At 51.7% G+C, this 22,797-nt stretch overlaps 1 protein-coding gene across 1 annotated transcript in view; it reads left to right on the forward strand.

Annotated features, from left to right (window-relative positions):
* The window catches only part of LOC125943409 (interferon regulatory factor 1-like), a 176,541-nt gene that overhangs the window by 90,765 nt on the left and 62,979 nt on the right, over positions 1-22,797 (forward strand). The window contains exon 2 of the mRNA XM_049662704.1: positions 20,003-20,176. Coding sequence (XP_049518661.1) covers positions 20,003-20,176 — 174 coding nt within the window. The remainder of the gene's footprint in view (positions 1-20,002; positions 20,177-22,797) is intronic.

Raw genomic sequence — 22,797 nt, forward strand, 5'->3', positions numbered from 1 at the left:
GTCGCCGTGAGGTTCCGTATGACGTCATTTGGAGATGAAATCGTCGCCGCGCGCCGAACGCTGTATGTGCGAGTGAAAGGGCGCGAGGGACGCGTCTTTCACGGGGAGTGAACGCACGGCGGAGAACAAACGCGCGTTCTGCGCCGTGCTCGCTTAAGGGCTGCAGAAGTAGGCGTCTCTTTTCTCCTTTACAATCACCATATATGTAGAGCAAACGCGCCTTCTTCAGACGCGCGAGAGGCCGTGGGGGAGGGGGAGGGAAGGGAGGCGACGTTTAGCTGCGGCACCAAGTGCCTATTTATATCAGAGGCTCCAGCAACAGTCACCAACGCCGCACGCATTTTGAGCTAACGCGGGCAAAATGCCGATGGCGTCGACAACAGTTCTGCGTGTTGTTGCTACCAAAGCAGCTCACCTTACTTCGTATGACATTGCTGTGTTGCTATCGCATTCATTGCTTCGCCCTTAGGGCGAAACTGTGACATTTTTTTACTCGAATCGCAAGATCGCCGCAATATCACCGCAAGATCGCATTCGTTAGAGCTACATGCGTTCAGCTGGATCAGCTGAACAGAACACTGCTGGTCAGGACAATGGACCATGTCAATACTGAACAACAGGACAATGTCATCTGTAAACCGGAGGCTGCTGACATATTTGCCGTTGATCCTCACTCCTTCCCAGTCTAAGAGCATGAATACTTCTAAGCATGGAGTGAGAGATTGTGTCTCCTTGCCTGACCCCTTTCTGGCATCCAGGAGTGAGGATCAACGGCGAATATCTCAGCAACCTCTGGTTTGCAGATGACATTGTCCTGTTCAGCAACAATGGGGACGAATACAACAAATGATTGAGAACCTCAACCGAGAAAGGGTGTGAGTGGGGTCGAAGATTAACGTGCAGAAGACGAAGATAAGGTTCAGTTGCCTGGCAAGGGAACAAGAATTCAGGATCGCCAGTCAGCCTCCGGAGTCTGTGAAGGAGTACGTTTATCTCGGTCAATTACTCACAGGGGAACCTGATCATGAGAAGGAAATTTGCAGAAGAATGAAATTGGGCTGGAGTGCATGCGGCAGGCATTGTCAAATCATGACTGGTAGCTTACCACGGTCGTTGAAAAGAAAAGTGTACAGTCATTGCATTCTACCGGGGCTAGCATATGGGGCAGAAACTTGGAGATTAACAAAGAATCGCGAGAACAAGTTAAGGACCGCGCAAGGAGCAATGAAACGAAAAATCTTAGGCCTAACTTTAAGAGACAAGAGAGCGGTGTGGATCGGAGAGTAAACTGGGATAGCCGATATTTAGTTGACATTAAGAGGAAAAAAATGGAGCTGGGCAGGTCATGTAATGCGTAGGATCGGATAATCGGTGGACCATTAGAGTTACAATGTACCCCGAAATTCAGACAACAAACACATGCGCACTATGCAATGACTTAGCGAGCTTACCTCACATGCTCTGGCGGTGTCCCGCGTTACGCGGCGATGAAAGCAACAGTTCATCACGTTGGGATGCGGTTCTACGCAGCCCCAACCTCGAAGAACAGTTATGGGCTGTCCAACGGGCCCGCGACGCGGCGGAGAGGCTCGGCCTTTCTGTCCCGACGTGGGAACGGCCCGCTGCGCGCTAGCACGCGCCCTCAAGGACACTAATAAAGTTATTCATCCATCCATCCATTAGAGTTACAGAATGGATGCCAAGACGAGGGAAGCGCAGTGGAGGACGGCAGAAAACTAGGTGGGGTGATGAAGTTAGGAAATGTGCAGGCGCAAGTTGGAATCGGCTAGCGCAAGACAAGAGTAATTCGAGATCGCCGGGTGAATCCCTCGTCGTGGAGTGGACATAAATATAGGCTGATGATGATATATATAATGATGTATAATCGCCATCGCAGAAACAAGCTTCTGCCAAGTCATGAACTTTCACTGGCGGTCGAGTACAAACCAGGCAAACAGTGTTTCCAGATGTTTTTGTTGAATGATGCGCACCAGAAAACTGCGGTGAGCTGTAGATCTTTTATAAAATTGTTAGAACAAAGACGCAGGTCACTGCATGCCAGTTTGGAAACCGGGAGCAAAGGAGCAAATAAGTATCGCGTGCTCGCTAGCTTTCTATAGACGAAGTCGATAAGTTTTTGTGCCTTCTGCCCTCTTTCTCTAAACAGCGAGGCGCTCCACATATCGCTCTAAATGATAGCTTGGAATCAATGAAAAAAAAAAAACACTAAAAAGTGTTTTTGTAGCGTTAGCTATACTGGCCTAGCCAAGCCCGTTTAGCGCGGCACATCAAGAGCCGTGCTGCGCATGCGCAAGGATCAGTCATGTCACACGGCTTGCGCACCGGAGCAACCGGAGCCGGCACCTCTCGCGCACTCCGCCGCCGGTCTGCGCATTCCAGAGGAGTGACGTCGTAGCCGTGGTAGACGCACTGGCGCCGGCGCGCGCTCGCTGTGCAGTCTCCGTCTGACACTTCGCTGGAGCCGCTGTGCTTATGACTGGCGTTTGCCAGTTAGCCATGGAGAAGGAGAGCGCAAATGCTGCTCAACAGCGCAGAAGAACGGAGAAGCTTGACTCATTGGATCCCGAAGTAGTTGCCTGGCAATTAGCGGTTGAGCGTAGGAGACAACCAGGAAAGCTAAGAATAATCAGCTGAACCTTTGCTAACGCTACGTATATCCTGGCATAGCCGAGCTAAGCCACTGCAACGTTTTACCCGGCCTGTTAAAAAGTAAAGTATTTACCCGGCCTGTTAAACTCGCGGGCGTAATCAGACTTGCATGCATTGAACGCGATTGCGTTAGAGCCTGGGTGCTACATGCATGACGCGCGCGCAGGTTATTTACTCTTCCGTAACAGACGGCACGTCAGTAATGTTCTTAGAACTGTGCTGCTCTTCGAGACAGGGAACGTTGAGTATGGCGCACTTCTACTGCGGTGCCCTATAGATATGTGGACACTTTACGGACCGACGTATGTGACGAGTGGCCAGGCAGCCGCCTCACCGCGCGCGTCTGTATAGCTCAGCGGCATATAGGCGCGTTCTTGTGGGCTAACACAAACACGGGCACTGCCCGGTGCGGCGGCATTCCCGTTGCGGTACATGTGGGAGACACAGTTGACGCCGTCGAGCAAGCAAACGTATGTAACGGGAGACTAGCGCCATCTCTGTGTGTGGGAGCGCAACTTCACGGCCGCGCGATCCATGGCGCATGCGCATTCTCACTTTCTGACAGAATGTTCCCGCCGGTTCCCGCGCCGTCCGAGCTGCGCGCTTTTTTTTTTACAAGAGAAGACACTTTATTTCAGACAACCAACATACATAGTTGCCTAGGGGCCAGTAATGCATAAAATATAAACATAAGTTCGACAAGAAAGCACATCGTGATTTTTGTAGCGTTAGCTACACTGGCCTAGCCAAGCCCGTTTCGCGCGGCACATCAAGAGCCGTGCTGCGCATGCGCAAGGATCAGTGATGTCACACGGCTTGCGCACCGGAGCCACCGGAGCCGGCACCTCTCGCGCACTCCGCCGCCGCCGCACGCGACTCACCGCCGCCGGTCTGCGCATTCCAGAGGAGTGACGTCGTAGCCGTGGTAGACGCACTGGCGCCGGCGCGCGCTCGCTGTGCAGTCGCCATCTCACACTGCGCTGGAGCCGCTGCGCTTCTGACTGGCGTTTGCCAGTGTGGTATAGCCATGGAGAAGGAGAGCGCAAATGCTGCTCAACAGCGCAGAAGAACGGAGAAGCTTGACTCGACTCATAAGAATAATCTTATCTTAAGAATAAGCTAAGAATAATCAGCTGAACCTTTGCTAACGCTACGTATATCCTGGCATAGCCGAGCTAAGCCACTGCAACTTTTTTTATTGCGATAGCAATTATATGGAAAAAAATTAAATTATGGGGTTTTACGCGCCAAAACCAGCTCTGATTATGAGGCACGCCGTAGTGGGGGACTCCGGAAATTTGGACCACCTGGGGTTCTTTAACGTGCACCTAAATCTAAGTACACGGGTGTTTTCGCATTTCGCCCCCATCGAAATGCGGCCGCCATGGCCGGGATTCGATCCCGCTACCTCGTGCTCAGCAGCCCAACACCATAGCCACTGAGCAACCACGGCGGGTAATTATATGGACACTCCAAAGCAGATTTCTGCCGTCGGCGTCGCCGTAGCCGTCGCCGTGAGGTTCCGTATGACGTCAATGGAGATGAAATCGTCGCCGCGCGCCGAACGCTGTATGTGCGCGTGAAAGGGCGCGAGGGACGCACGCTTTCACGGGGAGTGAACCCACGGCGGAGAACAAACGCGCGTTCTGCGCCATGCTCTCTTAAGGGCTGCAGAAGTAGGCGTCTCTTTCCTCCTTTACAATCACCATATATGTAAGCAAACGCGCCTTCTTCCGGCCGCACCAAAGGCCGTGGGGGGGGGGGGGGGGAGGTGAGGGAAGGGAGGCGGCGCTTGGCTGCGGCACCAGTGAGTGAATAAACTTTATTGTAAAATAAATTATTCAGCTGGCCTCATGCGAGGCCTATCTATGGTCGGGGCCCCTATTTCAGGGCTCCGCTGGCTTCCGCAAGCCTGTTACACCAAGTACCTATTTATATCCGAGGCTCCGGCAACAGTCACCAACGCCGCACGCATTTTGTGCGAACGCGGGCAAAACGCTGACGGCGTCGGCAACAGTTCTGCGCGTTGCTGGGGCTGCTGCGTGTCCAAATTTATACAGCCGATAAAACTACTAACCTTACTCCGTATAGCTCTCTACAAATTTGCTATCGCAATTGATGCTTCGCCTTTCAGGTGAAACTGCGACAACTTTTTTACATACGCAAACACAAAAAATTTTTGCAGTGGCTTAGCTCGGCTATGCCAGGATATACGTAGCGTTAGCAAAGGTTCAGCTGATTATTCTTAGCTTTCCTGGTTGTTTAGATTGTCAAGGATTAGCTTGATTGTCATGCTTACTGCTGCTCCAATGACACACACAAACGCCAGTCAGAAGCGCAGCGGCTCCAGCGCAGTGTCAGACGGCGACTGCACAGCGAGCGCGCGCCGGCGCCAGTGCGTCTACCACGGCTACGACGTCACTCCTCTGGAATGCGCAGACCGGCGGCGGTGAGTCGCGCGCGGCGGCGGCGGAGTGCGCGAGAGGTGCCGGCTCCGGTGGCTCCGGTGCGCAAGCCGTGTGACATCACTGATCCTTGCGCATGCGCAGCACGGCTCTTGATGTGCCGCGCGAAACGGGCTTGGCTAGGCCAGTGTAGCTAACGCTACAAAAATACCTTATACACAGGTCTCGCTCCGTGTGCTGTTTGACTGCCTTCACGGCATGGCGTTAACTTGTCCTGACAGCCAGAGAAGATCGCAGTCCTAGTGCTAGTGCGTCGGCTACGCCAAACGCGGAAGCGAAACATCTGCATACATCCTCACTTGCGTTGTCATCGTCCACGGACGTTGAGAAAGCCACAGCCGCGCTATGGTGGCTATAGTGGCCCCCTTCTAGCCACCATAGCCGCGCTTTCACTACGAGCGCCGCAAGCCGCCATTTTGCTTTCTGCCCACTGCCCCTACTGCGCGCAGTGCATTCTGGTCTAGTGGCAGCCGCGTGAAATAGAACATGTTCGCGCGCCAGACGCAGCTGGGCGCGCCGGGTACGCCGTGACGCCGGACTGTAGATTGTGCACTTTTCACCGGCGTTGCTTAACCGCGCCGCGCGTGGCCGCGCGCGCGCGTTACGCCGGACTATATCTTGCCCTTGAGTAGGGCTCGCGCCCGTGCCTGACGTCTCCCCACATTATGTGTGGGATGCATGTTAGGGGGTATCGGGAATACTGTAAATTTTGCGCGCAGCTCTTCGGGGAGCTGTCGCGGGCTTTCTTGGGTTACGGGAGATTAGAGCCCGAGGTGTGCTAGTAATCGTCGCCCAGCTTCAGTGGAAGACAGCCTTACAATTTGAGAGACTTTTGAGCTTCTACGATTTCGTTGAATGTATTATGATAGCCTAGCTCGTCGAGCTTGGTCGTGTGGGTGCTGCCCGGTAACCTGTTTAACGCACCGGCGGATGATCACGTCGAGACGGCGTACATCTCCGTTTTGCCACAGGTGGGCGGGAGCCACATAGTTGATGAGGCTCATGAGGAACGCGTGTAACAGTCTGCGGAGATTCTCCTCAGACAGTCCCCCGCGCTTGTTAGCTACTCTGTTAATGAATTTAGCCATTGCTTCGGCCTTCTTGGAAATGTGAGTGACACTGGCGTCGTTATGGCCGTTGGCTTGAATGGCCATGCCTAGAATGCGAACTTGGTCCACCGTGGGGATCGGTGTACCGTCCACCGTCATGACGTTGATTTCCGCGTATGCGTCTCTGCGCGCCTTGTATTTCGGGCGGTAGAGTAGTAATTCTGATTTCTCTGCCGATAGCGAGAGACCGGCCTGCCGTAAGAACGTTTGTACCGTGTTGACCGCTTCTTGCAGTCGCTCCTCGGTATGGCCGTCACTGCCGCTCGTACTCCAAACGGTGATATCGTCTGCGTAGAATGCGTGACTCATGCCGTCGATCTGTGAGAGTTGTCGCGACAGAGCGCGCATGGAGAGGTTGAACCGGAGCGACGAGATCACGGCCCGTTAGGGTGTGCCCTTCGGTCCCAGGTTGAAGTGCTTCTAGCCCATCGAGCCGAGTTGTATTGTAGCTGTCCTGTCGCGTAATAACGAACTAACGTAGTTGTAGAAACGCTTACTTAATCCTGCCTGTCGAATCGAGTCGAGGATGTGAGAGTGGTTTACGCGGTCGAACGCCTTCTCGAGGTCGAGCGCTGGGATGGCTCTAGTGTCTCTCGTGATCTTATCCATGAGCTCGTATTTCAGCATCAGCATTACGTCCTGCGTGGACATGCACGGGCGAAAGCCAATTTGGTTGATCGGTAGAATCTGACGCTCCTCTACGAATTTCGTGACTCGCTCGAGGATTACGTGTTCGGCCACCTTACCCACGCAGGACGTGAGCGAGATGGGACGAAGTGAGCCTAGCGCTAAGGGTTTACCCGGCTTAGGGATAAGTAATTAAGTATGACGGTTGCCTCGCGCCATGCAGGCGGGACGTTACCTGTCTCCCAGATTTTGTTAATGTGCTCGGTGAGAAGTTCTATGTCCTCCTCGGCGAAATTTTTAAGAAGCTTATTGTGCATGCCGTCGGGACCCGGGGCCGAGCGGCAGTTGAGTTCGGAGAGGACCGCCTTAACCTCGGCGCAAGTGAAGGGGGATGCTAGTGGATCCTCCTCCGTAGCGTCCGGGGCAGGCGGGTAATCGGATGGGGAGCTAGGTTCGGTACATAGGTAACGCACAGCTATAGCTCGCCAGTGATTTGAGTGTCGGTCTTCCCCGAGATTTTGAGTTTGTGGATTAGCCTGTCTATCGTGAGTTGTTGGGATGCTTTCGACGGTTTGTCACCTAGAAAGTGTTTCAACACGTTCCATTTGGCCCCGTTTCTCATTTGACCATCAACCGAGTTACACACTTCGTCCCAGTGCTGACGCTCTAGGTTACGACAATGTGCCTCGATTTGACGATTTCAGCTATCTTTTTACGAAGGTTACGATTGAGCTTTACCGTGCGCCATTTCGCGTGCAGTGATTTTTTAGCTTCGAGTAGGTGAACTAGCCGGCTATCCATGCGCTCGACCTCCAGTTCGGTTTCAATGTCCTGAGTCGAATTTGCAACGTCCTATTTGAGTCGTGCGAGGAGTTCTGTAGGGGTTTGTAGTGAGTGTCGTCGCGTTTCCTGAGCTCTCGAAAACGATCCCAGTCCGTAATGCGAAACTGTCTGATTTTGTTTGTAGAAACGTTTACGATCGTCTGTGTAATGTAATGATCACTGCCCAGATTCTCACCTAGGTTAGCCCATGTGGGTTGTTCCGCGTGCCTAACCATCGTGAGGTCCGGGGCGCTATCGAGCGTAACCGAGTTACCTACCCGTGTGGATGAAATGGGACCCGTTAGGAGCGTGAGTGTGTGTGCATTTGTGATACCAGTGCAGTGCCCTTACGGGAAGAGCCGCGGTACCCAAAGTCTGGATGCGTGGCATTAAAGCATCCCGCGATTATGAGCATGTGGTCCCCTGCAATTTTGCTCGAGCGCTGAAAGAAGACCTGAAATGTAGTTTGCGTGTTTTTGAGTGTACTATATACGTTGAGAATAAGGACTGATTGTTTAAGCTTTGAGTTTGGGATTAACTCTATCATAATGTGTTCGTCTTTGAGATCAGGGCGGACCTCGTGGCGAACATATGCGTACTTCTTGGAGATGAGCGTCGCTATCCCTCGCGTTCCCGCTCGATGGTCCGCTTCGGTGCGATAGGCACGCAAAACGGGGTCGGCGGTTAGCGTTTCTTGTAAGAGAATTACGGCAGGCCGATTGGCACTGTATAGATTAAATGAATTGTTGCGAAGCTGCCTTCCGCTTGGGAAAGCTGAAGCAATTCCATTGCCAAATTACACGATTGCTTGTGTTAGCTATGATTACTGCATAGGGGTTGGCGCACGAACCGCCGCGTGCTGTCCTTTCAATATTTGTAACCGCGCCTGGAGCTCGGTGAGCTGCAGGGTGTGTGGGGTCATATCGGCAGCTTGGTCTGCCGAAATGTCTGCGCGGAGGCGGGCAAGTGCCTCCATGAAGTTAGACATAGTAACGGGCTCGTTGGCCGGGTCCTCGGCCGCGCGACGCTTCGCGGCGCGATTGGCTTTCGACGACGTAGTGGGGACGGGTTCAACGGCCAGAGCGGCGGGCGTCGGTGCCTCGACAACGCGTTCTCTCGGCTGCTGCAGGTTTCGAATAAGTGCTTTGAATTCTGCGTTTTCTTTGCGCAGAAACGCTAGCTCGCGTTTGAGCTCTTGAATCTCATCTTTCTCATGCTGTGGCAAGTTACCCGACCGCGCGGAACCGCGAGTCTCACCTTTACCGGCGACTCGGTCGGCCGAGGTAGGTGTTGCAGTCGGACTCTCGGTGGTGGTAGGCAGGTGCTTCGTCGGTAGACTCGGGGCTGGTTGCTTGGGCGTCGGCTTTTGCTTGGCCGAGCCTCTTTGGGTTTGTTGGTTTGTTGCGTCTGCAGCGGCGTCGACGTCGAACGACGTAAGGGATTTTGATAGCGATTTCGGCACGTGCGGTCGCCCGTAATATGGGCCTGGCCGCGCAACGCGCATTTAGGTGTCAGACGCAGAGAGTCCTGGTACATGGGCCGTGTTTTCCGACTCGAGACCGGCTTTACAAAGTATGCAGGCAGTTCTCCGACGAGGAGCTCACGAACAACTAACGTATGAAATTGTCAAACTTCACCACGACGTCAAACAGAAAGGCCACGAAATTATTTTCCAATGGCTACCTGGCCACTGCGGTATCAGTGGAAACGATCTCGCTGACAAAGCTGCCCGAGAGTCACATCAAGAACAGCACAGCGTTCCCATTCCTCTTTCCAGGACAGACGCTGGAAGGCAGCTTCGTCACCTGGCACGCAAGTTCTCTTTAACAGAGTGGAACAACCCAAATCTAAGGCGCACGAGGCTACACGAACTGAACCCTTCGCTCCAACTCCGACCTCCATCCGGGATTCATCGACGTGAGGCATCGCTTCTATACCGGCTGTGGTTTGGAGTGGCTTTCACGAAGGCGTACTGTGCTTTGATTGGAATGACCGAAAGTGCCACGTGCGACGTCTGCGGCAGCGAAGAGAACTTACAACATTTATGGTGTCACTGCGATCGATTTCAGTCGGAAAGACAAACTTTATCGAACGCATTGCGACTACTTGACGATCGACCGTTGTCCGTGCAGGTGTTCCTTGAAGACCGTCCCCATCGCTCGTCAGCCCACAAAGCTGTGAAGGCACTGTTGTCTTACTTGAGGACGACTGGCCTATGTGAACGCCTTTGAATTGCTCAGGCCCTCCGCGTGCGTGCTCGAGCTCACCGTGTCCTTCCTCCCCCACCCCCTCCTCTCTCTATCTCATCTTTCTATTCCCTCTTTCCCCCCCCCCAGAGTAGGGTAGCCAACCAGACGCATTTCTGGTTAACATCCCTGCCTTCTCTTTCTCTCCTCCTCCTCCTCCTCCTAGCTGTCACGCACACATGGTCGGGTCCGGTGGGTTTGATACCGCAGTGTTCACAGACTTTCTCAGATGGGGAAGACGTCTTGTCGATGCCCGACTCGGCCGCAGTTGCGGCAGGTGTCGCTCTGTCACTTGTAGAGAGTGCAACGCAGCAGAAGCATAGCCGCAGCGCACATAGTTGGGGACTCGAAGAGAAGTCCGTCGAAGAGAAGGATGATGGTGTTTGTATCCTTGATTCGTCGTACCCCCATTAACTTGGGGTTGTGTGATAAAACGAACAGGCGTTGTAGCTCTGAGTCCGGAAGGTCAGCGTCGACCCCTCGGACTACGCCTCGGCTGAGGCGACTACGTAAGCGGATACTGGATGTGCTCGCTCCATGAGAACAATTTCTCGTACTTTAGCGTACGCTTCGGCCGTTTGTAAGCTCGGCGGGCTGTTCACAAAGATATTCTGTGTGTCGTTAGTGCAAACGATATCTTCCTCTGCCGCCGTTGGCGGGAGTCGTGAAGCGATTAGTAGAGCTTGTAAGAACTTAAGCTTGTTGCACTTACGCACATCCATTCCACCTCCGGGGTGGACGATGACACGGTGATGATACGTTGGCAGCGGGGGGAGCCGGCTGGGGGCTGCAACCCCTGTCGCAGCTCCGGTTCGTAGGGCCCCAATGGGGCCCTACGAACCGAATGCTTCGATCCAGGCAGGGGCGCTGGCTTCCTCTTGAGTGATTGGTTCTCCCTCCACCATGGCCTCAGGCATGATATCGGCGCCGCGGCGGGACGCGCCGGCGCAGGGGTACGTAGTGTAGGAGCTGGGAGTCGTTGTCTATCCGAAGGTCCGGGAGGTCAATCTCACCGCTGCCCACCAGTCGTAGGCGTTGGGAGTCGCGGCCTAGCCAGTGGTAGGAATTGGGGTCGGGCATATTCAAAGTGGTAGCTGGCCCATGCCGTCGCCCTCCTCATCCACGCTGAAGACGTTGTTGAAGGGAGGAACAGGTTCTCATCGAGAACGAAGAGTACTGGGTTAATTTACATTATTTACATGAGAAGTAGGAGAACGAGACGTTACGTCTCATCAGTCTAACATGACTGGATCGAAGCACTGCCTACATCTCAGGGCAGATGGCAGAGCACTCTCGATGGCCCGCAAAAGTCCGCTTAAAAGCCCTCTTCCTCCAATCGGAGCGTCCAGAGTCACCGAGGGCGAGGGTGCGCATAATCTTCCGGTGCCTTCGTTTCCCGAACACATTCGGAGAAGTGCCCTCGGGCACACACAGCTCACTCCCTCACAGAAAGGTGGGGACACTCGTAGACAGGCTTCGCGCCTGACGAACTGACGCGTCTCTTGTTCCTGGAATGGCCAACCATCGACGGGTTTGTTTAGAGAACGGCCTTGGTGGCCAGCTGGTCTGTCGAGCGGCCGTGAGAAAGCGTCGTAGTAGCGGCCCTTTTCCAAGAGTCTCCGCCTCCTAGCCTCGGGGTCGGCGCCCGGGTGACACGTATTCTTTTAAAGGTGTATAGGCATGGTGTCGCCGCTGATCTTTCCCGGCGGGGCGTTTTTCAGCCTCCCGAAGCGATTCGTCGCAGGCCAATCAGGAGGTACTTCCAAGATCGCTGCCCCCGCTGGTCGCCGAACGTAACAGTAGTCGTGTTCAGCCTACTCGAGGCCTAGCGAGTGAGGCGAAACGTTGGTCGAAAAAGGAAGAAAATCGGGGTGGCCCGGGCCAAAACCGGTATCCGGGTGTTCCCCTAGACTTAGCGAAAACGTTGGTGATAAAATTAGGGAAGATTTCACGCAGTAGACCGGCAAAAAGCATATCAAAAGGCGGAGCTGATGCGGAGACGTCCGCTCGTGTCGACGCCCATGGCGTCCCTTCCTTGCCGAGTTCAAACAAGGGTCTTTACTAAATAGCGAATATCTATTCTGGACATTTCTTTTTTCCACTCATACTGCAATATTGAATCAGCATTAATTAAACGCCTATGTATTGTTACTTTCGATGCGGTTTCTTGTGCAAGAAATTTAATTATATCCTCCTGAGACCCCCTTGTACAATACATTGCACATTGCAGTCAATTTTTTTTTTTTCGAAATTCACTCGGAAGTGATTACGCAAAATATTCACTCTGGGTGTGAAGTACGGTGCATGTGTAACTGTAAAGAAGGGGTTTACTCATATCTTGTCATCCGCTGTCGAGAAATTTGACTATAAATTTGTCTCGACCTCTGTGTCGTCCCAAACGGCCGAAAGACTTCGAGGCTTGTTTCGAAGTCACCGAGATTGCGTGAAAGTACCGGACGCGGCGGCAACATGGCAATAGCCGAGTTTACATGAATGCGACAGTAGCGCATCGCATTTCCAAGCGCATTTGGGAAAGGCGATGCGGCGCCGTTTACATGTAGCGCATTAACTGTCGCGAGAACGTAGCGCCACATGGTGTCGTATGAGGTAAGTGCAGCCCACTTCCGGCGTAACTGGTTTCCGGTAGTGGGCCGAGTGCGTAAAGGAAACGCGAGTTGACACTTACTCGTGTTGCGAAGTCCGAGCGGCCGCGAAGGTTCCATGGATGGTGTCGTGCCAAGTGCCGAGAGGAGGAGATATCCAGAGAGATCAGAAAAATGGTTTTATATACAAACGTACATATTTTACAAGGTGGTCTCCATGATATTGGAGCCGTCTACATGCTAACATATTTGCATGTTCTAGCGTTTACATCTCCGAGCGTCTCAAAACACTCAAGTCGCGCTTTTTATTCCTTTCGTTTCCCTCTTTCACTCGACGAGGGAATGCACTTTGGTTCTTCTTAGCCAATGACCATCTTCGACCAGTTCGTCATATCCCGCTCATGATGTGCCATCGTTTCCCGCCGGGCTCCGCCTCCAATCTTGCCTGATCGGCCCCGCACACAGGCAACGGTTGACACCTTGGGAACCAAACGTTGATGTCGTTCCCATGGCAATGCTTGACGTTGACGCCTTGCAAGGATTAGCCGCCTCTCCGTGGCGGTCAGTTCGCGGAAGCCACCATTTCCAGGGAGAGCGGTGGCTGCTGTCTCAGAAGGGGCTCCAGGTTGGCGCGTCTCAGTTGGCGCCGGGCCTCGTCATAGCTCGGGCGGGCGCTGGTGCTTCACGAAACGCACCAAGAGCGACGTTGTCGTTTTAGCTACGCACGAGGCCGATGACCCATTGCAGTCTGGAGACTAATTGCACATCCATCAGTCCCAGGTGACTGACGCTGACACTTCCCGGCCGCGAGAAACGACAAGCGTGAAGAGCACTTGATATGTTCACGTCTAACGATGAGGCCTCCTTTGTCCCGAAGGACTGCCAGGCACAACACTCGCGAGCATGGAGGAAGTAAAACATTTTTTACTTCCTCCATGCTCGCGAGAGAGAGAGAGAAACAACTTTATTTAAATAAAGATCGTGCTTGGTTACTGCGGGTGGAGCCCATCTTCCAGGGCCCCACTGGCTATTGCGGCGCGCCGGGCCTGGTCAAGGGTCGCCAGTTGGCTTCCCAAGTCCAGTTCGGAGAGTCGCGCCTCCCACGACCAATTGTTTAGTGTATCGTTAAGTAGCGGCGACACGGCGTCTGCCGGACGCTGCGTGCATTTGTAAGTGATGTGTTCTAGTGTCGGGATGGAGTCGCACCATGGACATCTGTCGCTGTGTTTGTTGGGAAATATTTTGTGCAGGTCTATGTAAGTGTGGGTAGGTGTTTGTATTCGGCGCCAGTCCCTCGCCTGTCGCCTGCTGAGCTTGGGGTGAGGTGGAGCTTTGGATCGTCTTCCTAGTCGTTGTGCCTCAAGTATGTCTCTCGGTGGGCTGCCGGGTGTCGGAGAGGCGTCCGTTCGGGCGGTATGTATCGCGGCTCGGCCTGTTATACCTCGAGCCAGACGATCCGCCCGATCGTTGCCTTCCACTCCGGTGTACGCGGGACACCAGGTTATCCCGTGGTCCATTTGGAGGCTTGGTCCTAGTATGCGAAGGACCCCGGCCGGTAGAACTCCCCGAAGGAAGAGGCGGCAGGCGTCTTGCGAGTCTGTGAGTATATAAGCCGACTGGCTCTTGGCGCCAGCGTCTCGGATGGCTAGGACTATGGCCGCGGATTCCGCCGTGGCGCTTCAAGTCGTGCGTACGGACGCTTCTACGATCGGTCTCCCCCGGTTTGTCGCGACAGCCACATAAGTAGGAGCCGCTGTCTCACCTCTGGGGTATAAGCCTGCGTCAGTAAAGTATGTGTCTGCGGCCTCCTGACTTTTGCGCAGGATGGCTGCTCGGGCTTGTCGCCGTTTCACGTGGTAGTGAGGGTTCATGTGACGTGGGATGGGGTTCACATGGATTCTTGCTCGTAGACCAGGTGGCATAAGTATGGTCTCGTCTCCGCAGAACTGTGGCGTTAGGGGGTATCGTAGTCGTGTTAGCACGGAGCGCCCCTGTGGTGTTGCGTTTTGTCTTTCGCGCTGGGCCATGAGTGTGGCCGCGGCGAGTTCTTCGTATGTGTTCATTATGCCCAGCTCGCTGAGACGGTGAGTGCTCGTGTTTTCGGGCAGGCCGAGTGCCGCCTTGCAGGCAATCCGGAGCAGTCGATTTGCTTGGTCGATGTCAGTTTGTCGGGCCGCTTGGAAAGGAAGAGCATAAGTGATTCTGCTTATGACGAAGGCCTGTACTAATTTCATAGTGTCTGTCTCCGTCATTCCCTCTCTGCTACGTGCGATTCTGTTAATGAGGCTACTAACACTGCGAACCGTGCGCTTGAGTTTGGACAGGGTGATGCCGGCACTGCCCGTTTCCTGTATATGCATTCCGCGCACTCGTAGCTGCTGGACTTTTCGGATAGGTTCTCCGTCTAGAAGTAGTTGTAAACGGTGGTGCTCTGTTGGCTTGAGTTCTTGGTGGTCGAATATGTATGTATTCCGATTTTCTCGGTGCGCATTTCATGCCGGCATGCTTTGTGTATGATTCGACCGTGTCTAGGGCTTGCTGAAGTGTGTTTTGTCTGTCCCCGTATGAGAATTTGGTCGCCGAGAGCGTAATGTCGTCGGCGTAAATTGCCACGCCGAGGTCTTTGTCTTCCTGTAACTGTAGAGCGAGCTTGCGCATTCCAATATTGAATAGGAGCGGAGACAAAATTGCGCCTTGAGGCGTGCCGCGGCCCGGCAGTTCATATGGGAGCGACCGTGACGCTCCGAGCGCAATTGTTGCAGTGCGGTCACGCAGAAAGTCCTGAATGTAATGAAATATTCTTTCTCCGCATCCGACGTCTTCAAGGCCCTCTAGTATGGCGGAGTGAGATATGGTGTCAAAGGCCTTTTGAACGTCAAGGGCGAGCAGGATTCTGTCTAGGCTGCCCGGGGGAGGACCGAGGACCTCGTCTTTTAGCATGAGGAAGACGTCCCGTGCAGAGACTCCCTTGCGAAAGCCGGACATCGAGTCCGGAAGAAGGCTGTTACGCTCGAGGTGATTCTCCAGCCGGGTGTGCACGACTCTTTCAAAGAGCTTGCCCATGCACGATGTTAATGAGATGGGCCGCAGCTGTCCGATCTCTCGCGGCTTACCAAGTTTTGGGATCATGATGATGTTGGCCGATTTCCATAGCGCTGGTACCCGACCTCCCTTCCTCCAGACCTGATCGTTGAACAAATGCACACGCTGTTCGATGGCTGTGTCACTGAGATTGCGAAGCATCGCATTGGTGACGCGGTCTGGTCCTGGTGCTGTGTTCTTTTTGAAAGTCTGCGCGGCTGCGTAAAAGTTCCGCGAAGGTGCTGGGGGCGTCCAGATCTTCGTTGGCTTTCCCATGGTATTCTTTCGGAGCTGTTGTAGGTGTTCGAGCCTCACCGGTGTAGGTGGTCTTGAGTTGTTGCAACAGCTCAGTATCCGTCCCTTGGTACACTCCTATGAGTCGCCGCATGACATTAGCCGTTTCCGTGCGCGTACTGGTCGGATCCAGCATGCATCGCAGTATGGCCCATGTCTTCTTGGTGCTCAGTGTGCCTCTGAAGGAGTCACAAAAGCTGTGCCAGTTGTTGTAATTGAGTGTTCGAGCGTAGGTATTTGCTTCTTCCGCCAATCGGTCGATTCGTCGCCTTAGGTTACGGTTGTGGCGCTGTCTTTTTCACCTCTTGCTGAGACTTCTACGAGCTTCCCAGAGATGAGCTAGGTGGTTGTCTATAGCCGGCGTGTCTGGTGTGGTTTGGAGCTCCTTAGTGGTGGCAGTATAGAGTTCATTTAGGAAATTACTCCATCCTTCTGCCGTAGTGGGTGTCGAGGGGGCTGTCTGCTGGCGTTCTCGATATTTCTTCCAGTCCGTCAGCGTGGCCGTCCCTAAGGCTAGGCGGACCTTTGCCGTGTTCACCGTCGTGCATAGGATGTAGTGGTCGCTGCCTAAGTTTTCCTCGAGGTTACTCCAGGTAACACCGTTGTCATTGTTGATAAAGGTAAGATCCGACGTAGTGTCCCGAGTCACGCTGTTGCCTATCCTTGTAGGAACTCCCGGGTGTGTGAACAGCAGTAACTCGTGGGCCTGGGTGGTGCTGAGTAGATAGATTCCCTTGCTCGTATCTCGCCTGTACCCCCACTCGGTGTGCCATGCATTAAAGTCGCCAAGGAAAATCAATCGGTCCCGCTTTGAAAGCAGTGTGGATGCGTGGTTCAGGATTGTCAAGAAGTCGGCCTTGCGTTCGCTAGGGGGACTGTACACGTGCACTAATACACATTTAGGGCGTCCTTTCTTGACCGGCCAAATTGTGACTATTTGATGGTGTGTCTCGACCCCCGGTATTACGGTCGCGGTTAAGGCTAAGTCCTTCCTTGCCAGGGTCGCTACAGCTGGGTGATTTAGGTCGGCTTAAAGACGATAACCACCGATGGGTTTCGGTGTTTTCCCGATCTCTTGCAGGCAAATGAGGTCGGGTGGGACTAGCGCCGCCTTGATTTATTGTGTGAGTGTAGCGTGTTTGTTCTGTAGTGAGCGACAGTTCCACTGCCAAATAGCAAGATTCTCTTGTTGTCTGGGTGCTCTGTTAGCCATGTTGGGGAGTGCCCGAAGTTGCTTCCTCAGTCTCCGTGGTTACGATGTATTTGACATACGGCTTATCGTCGCCAATGATAGATTGTCGCTTGCGGGTCCACTTAACGCCTTGAAGAGACTCATCCACATATTGCTTGAGTTCTTGGAACTCCTAGCAACAGGACCGTGCGACGCACCTGCTTTTTCAGCCGCCATGTTTGTTTTGATGTCTCGCAGTGCGGCAGTGGCCGCGCCGCTGGTTGGTTGGCCGGTTGTAATCCCGCAGCGAATGCTTTCCCATAATTCCTGATGCGATACGCTTCTGTTGTTTACATGCGCCGCTGAAATGCGCATTCTCCATCTCAAACTACCCTTGTTTGGCGCATTGGATGCGATACGCCTTCCTAGCGAATTACCTCGTCTACATGAGATGCGGTACGCTTGAAAGCTGATACGATACGCTTCTGTCGTATTCATGTAAACGCCGCTGATGTATTACACGAAGTTCCATCTTCATCTCAGCGTTTAAACAATGAAATGCAGTTTTTACCACAGCTTACATGGGGAGATGATGGAGATAGTCATTTTTGTTTTCACGTACATGGAGATGGATCTCTTGGCTTCTATCCGTGGTATTCCAATTTTAAAAATTGTTTTTCAAGTTCATGACATAACAGTAGGCAAAAAAAAAAAAAACACATTGAAGAGCGATTATGTACCGTTGTTGGGTCCGGGTCTCAGGAGGATATTGGTGCATGTGAGTAACTTTCTATTTGCAGATCTGAAGTGCAGTATCCTGACTGCGCATTTGAACACCGAAGTGGAAAGTGCCGTATGTGTAGCACTTGTGATAGATGAGCACCAAAGTTGCAGTTAGACATATCTGGAGTATGTCCGGTGCTGCCTGAAAAAAATTCGGCTAGAAGCGTTTCTTTGGATTCTTCTTATCTCCAGATAATCTGCCGCCGGCGATGTTTAAATTCGTATAATATGCGTAGTTCGATGTGAGTTTTAAATTGCTCACTTTATTTCGCCGCAGGATTATCCGACCCCATATTTTAATTTAAAAAAATCAAATGTAACGTTAATGTAACAACACGTTCCAATGTTAGAAGTGTAACTGGAACGCGTTCCTTTCGCATTAAAGTAACTTGTAAGGGGAACTCGTTCCAAGATTGGGAAGGAACGAGGAACGAGCTTTCGTTCCTGTTTTAGAGGAACGTGTACAACACTGGACAAGAGGCCCACTGCACTGCAAGGTTTTATAGCAACGACCTCGAGACATTGGAACGGTGGACTGTGTCACCTAGAAGCCCCATTCTGTGCACAATGCGCGCATCGCAGTGTGATTGGAAAAACGATGGGGCAAAGGTGGTGTCGGGGACTGCTTTTTAATTACGTGAAGGGTCGCTGTGGAGATTCGGCTCGGATTGAAAGACCAAATTGTAACATCAGTGTAACTTTTGACACGTAGTATTTGTACGTCTGATCACCATTTGTTATGGCGCTCTTTGGCCATATCTGGCCCTTGCGCCAATAAAAACCACATACATATTTGTACGTCTGTGTGTATAGTTTCAATTCTATCGCTTGCATAAACCACGTTAATAAACAGTTCAGCCTTCGCCATCAGCATCACAGCCTTGCCTATACTGTAATGCGACCTCGTGACATCCACAACACCTTCAACTTTCCCTCACCGACATCAACTGTGTTCTTTTGTTCTCTCGTTTTCTTTCTTGTTTTTTTTTATTTTATTTTTTTCGTTAAAGGAGTACCAACAGTAAATGTTTGTCTGGTTTTTATTTGTTATTTATTTTATTATTTTTTATTTGATAGCTGCCTGCACCGTAACGATCGTATGAGGCTTGATGTGGGATGGGACCGCGAGTCGCCCGCGCTTGTCCTGAGGTAAATTGAACGAATCATTTGAAGCCAATTGTTTCAGTCTACGTAGCCATTTCGAAATGGAGAAACACAGAAGTAAAGCTTTATCACGATTCCCTTTAGCTTTTCAATATAAACACGTACTTGCCTTAAAGATTTAGTTAGGCAGTTAAATGATGCGATTAGTTTTAATTACTCAATTGATTGGCTTGATTTTTTATTTCTTTGCAAATGATGTCCGCCTGGGCACATAATTCATGTATAGTCACGTGATATAGAATTTTTAGGGCATATAATCTTTTAGTTAGGAAGTTAGGTTAGGAAACGAAGTTAGGAAATTTGGAGACGCAAGTTGGAATACGCTAGCGCAAGACAGGGGTAACTGGAGATCGCAGGGAGAGGCCTTCGTCCTGCAGTGGACATAAAATACAGGCTGATGATGATGATGAATCTTTTAAACGCGGCGAGTTTAAAATGCGCGACATGTAGTACGGCTGTAGTGCGGCTGCGGGTAGTTGACCGGAGATCTTCAAGACGTTAGGAAAAGCGGGGCTGCGGTCACGTGATATCAGTCACCCTGGTCGGTACAGCTGTCGCGAGCGCCGTGATCCTGTTGTCGAAAGACGGGACAGTAGGGTGCGAGAAGGTGAGGGGATGCTGCTTCTTTCGAGAGAAACATTCATTCCGCAACACCTTCCCTCAGTGGTTTGTGATATCACGTGATGTGAACGCTGCCTCCGATTTTCGTCACGTAACGAAGAGGCTCACCTGTCAGCGCACCCTTACGCAGCGAAGCTGCGCTGGTTTCGACGCGCACGTTCTGGACTGGTCGCATTGAAAGACGATATTATTAAGTACTTGTGGCGGGATCGAGGCGATTCTGGCACCACATACCATCGTTGCGGAGTCGACAGCTATCTAATAAACGCAAAAAAAAAGTGGCGTTCGAAATCTTTCTTCCGGTACTCCTTTATTGATGCAACGGCTGGCTTGTCTCTGCTCGCAGATGCCTTCGCGTTTTACGGGCAAGTTGTGCCAATTCCTGTTCCAACACCTCGAGCGCGGCACCTTCGGCGAGCGGCTGCGTTGGCTCGACCGACCGTCAGGCGTGTTCCAGCTGGTGTGGAAGCACGGTAATGGAAGCTCCACCGTGCCACACAGGGACTGCGCCGTGTTCTTGGTGCGCAAACCAATTTTACCTCTGTACGCAATCCAGTGCATTTCACGCGCGTTTGCTGCCCACGCTCTGTACTCGGTGCTTTTTGTCTGTACGCGTGAATGTGGTGCCACGTGAACAACGTCTTTGACTATGGTGGTCCTGCCTTCTTCGGAGTGATTGTACTGCGATGAAGGCAGGACCATCTGCCTAAATTATATCAAAGTTATCTTTTGTGTGTGCCGCACTAGGGCCTTCCTACATAACTAGATGTGGTTCTACGTGACAGTGTAGGTTTCGTCACAACTCACACAGGCCACAGAAGTTGCGTTTGGGACGTTGAAATTTTCTTTACTTTATTGGCGCTGTCAAAGCCATCTTCAAGCAGTTGTAGTGAAGCCAACTTGATCTAAAATTAAACAAATTTTTGTGCGTTCTGCTAATAAATATATTCTGAGTGTACTTCAGGCAGTTATTAATGAGCCGATTCGATCAAGCACTTAAAAGAAGTGTGCATTTTGGAAATGTTTTTTCCAAACATATCTCTGGAAGTGTTATGCTATATGAAGTATATATTTGAACTCAGAGCAAAGAAGTCTAGATGCAACACAGAAGGTTAGGTTGCCTTGCTTCATTGACAACTTCAGGCACTACAAGAATGTATTTTATGGTTTCACACCTACCTACCTACAAAAGTAGAAAAATGCACGTTTCTTTGGTATAACATAGCACTCACAGTGCACAACTAAACCAATGAAAACGAACTAGAAACCAAGGTGAACCTGAATTCACTAATTCACGAACAGGGAGCTTCACGCTCAGGTGGCTCATAAAACAGTATGCTGTGCCAAGAATCTTAGTCGAGCAAGGGTGGTGACCGTCGTGTGCAGTGCCTCGGGGTTGACGCATGCAGTAGTACAGCAATAACTGTTTTCTTGCTTTTGCCCGTGCCACATCAACGGATTAATCGCGAATAAATCATTAATCGCACAATTGGATATTTAGATTTGCCGCGCACAACGCACTGCTGGTAATAAGATCACCTCCAGCGATTGTCGAATGGATGCCGCAGTGCTACACTTGACCTGCCAAGGGGATGCCGAGCCCCTCCTTAAAAAATAGAAGGGAGGCCGGGATCCCCTTCAGTCGGGAACAGACCCGGTGCCCGGCACATAGCGGTAGTACAGATGACTATACATTTACGCCGACTCGATATGTGTGCTGCCTGTGTTGAGCCATGTCGGTCGACGATGTAGTCTCTGTGCATGCGCGGGACGAGAAAAGCATCAGCGGTAAAACCGATTTGACGCGTCTGAGCGTTGATGCTCAACCGAGAGGAGCGTTACCGTTTAAATCGGAATATATAGGTCGACTCCTGACCTTGACTTGGCCCGACGACGATTCACAGTCTGCTAAAGACCGTATTTTACGACGAGAGGCGACTTCGCCTGTTTTTTCGGGAGGGGGGAAGGAAACGACCTGTATTCCGGTTTATACGCTACATGATAGGTTATGCTGCGTGAAGCAACGTCAATCCATGGCAATGACGAGTGCCAGCGGTGGCCTCTCGCCGTGTTTTCCGAAGCGTTGACGGGTAACGCCACCGTTCCGTTGCAGTGGCATCGCGCGCATATGTGACGTAGAGTTGTGCACGTGCTCGGACCTACCCAATAACCTGAGCCCGGTAAAATAGCTGTAACGGTGGGCTCGTACCGGGCCTGGCCTGAAGCTCCGGGCTTCTTCTTTCATACACTTTTAATCTGGTTCCACATGGTTTGCATATAAACATGTGTTCCAGATGTTATATCTAAAACAAGCGTGATCTTTATGTGAGACAAGCCACGTTGAAAATATTAATTTGGAATACCGGATTTGTTTTGCTAGTTGGTGCTCGATGTATTTAGAACGGGCGAGAGTCAGTGGATCAGCCGCTCGTTCCAGTTAACTTTTTCCCATTTCACTGCAAAAATGTTCCAGTAAATCATGTATCTCACTATATTTGTTTTTGCATTCATTGTTATTTTATATTCCAAATGTTATTTTATAATCGCAGTTAACAATTTTAATATAATAATTATTTATTGTCGCAAGAGCGATGACAAGCATCAAAATCGGGGGACTTTCGTGGACGCTGTAGCCCGCAAGAACGAAAGGTCTGCGCGGAGTCTCGTAGATTCACTAGAGAAACATTTTCTCCCAAGGTGTTGCGCGCAGGTTTTGCTTCCGCGCGTGCCCACATTAGCACATGCGCTAGTCTTATTCGTCTCATTCCATGGTACAACTGTAACAGTGTTTCAGTGTGCAGGAGTATATAGTGCATTAAACAAGGCGTGGTCCGCAATATATTACCTTAGCCAGATCTCTGGTTTGAACGAGACACTTACGGTGCCCGTGTCAGGGGATGTCCCCATACGTCGAAGTATAAGCGTCCATTCGGTAGGCATCGAGAAGCTTAGTGGCGCTGTTGTCATCCAACTTAGTCAAAACGAGCGCCAAGAATAGCTCGAAATCTGACAAATACACGCGGCGCATGAAGACTTCTGCAAATCAAAATGATAGCAAAAAATGTCACAGTTTCGCCCTAAGGGCGAAGCAATGAATGCGATAGCAACACAGCAATGTCATACGAAGTAAGGTGAGCGGCT

This window comes from Dermacentor silvarum, chromosome 2, assembly GCF_013339745.2.
Source record: "Dermacentor silvarum isolate Dsil-2018 chromosome 2, BIME_Dsil_1.4, whole genome shotgun sequence".
NCBI classification, from domain to species: Eukaryota; Metazoa; Arthropoda; class Arachnida; order Ixodida; family Ixodidae; genus Dermacentor; species Dermacentor silvarum.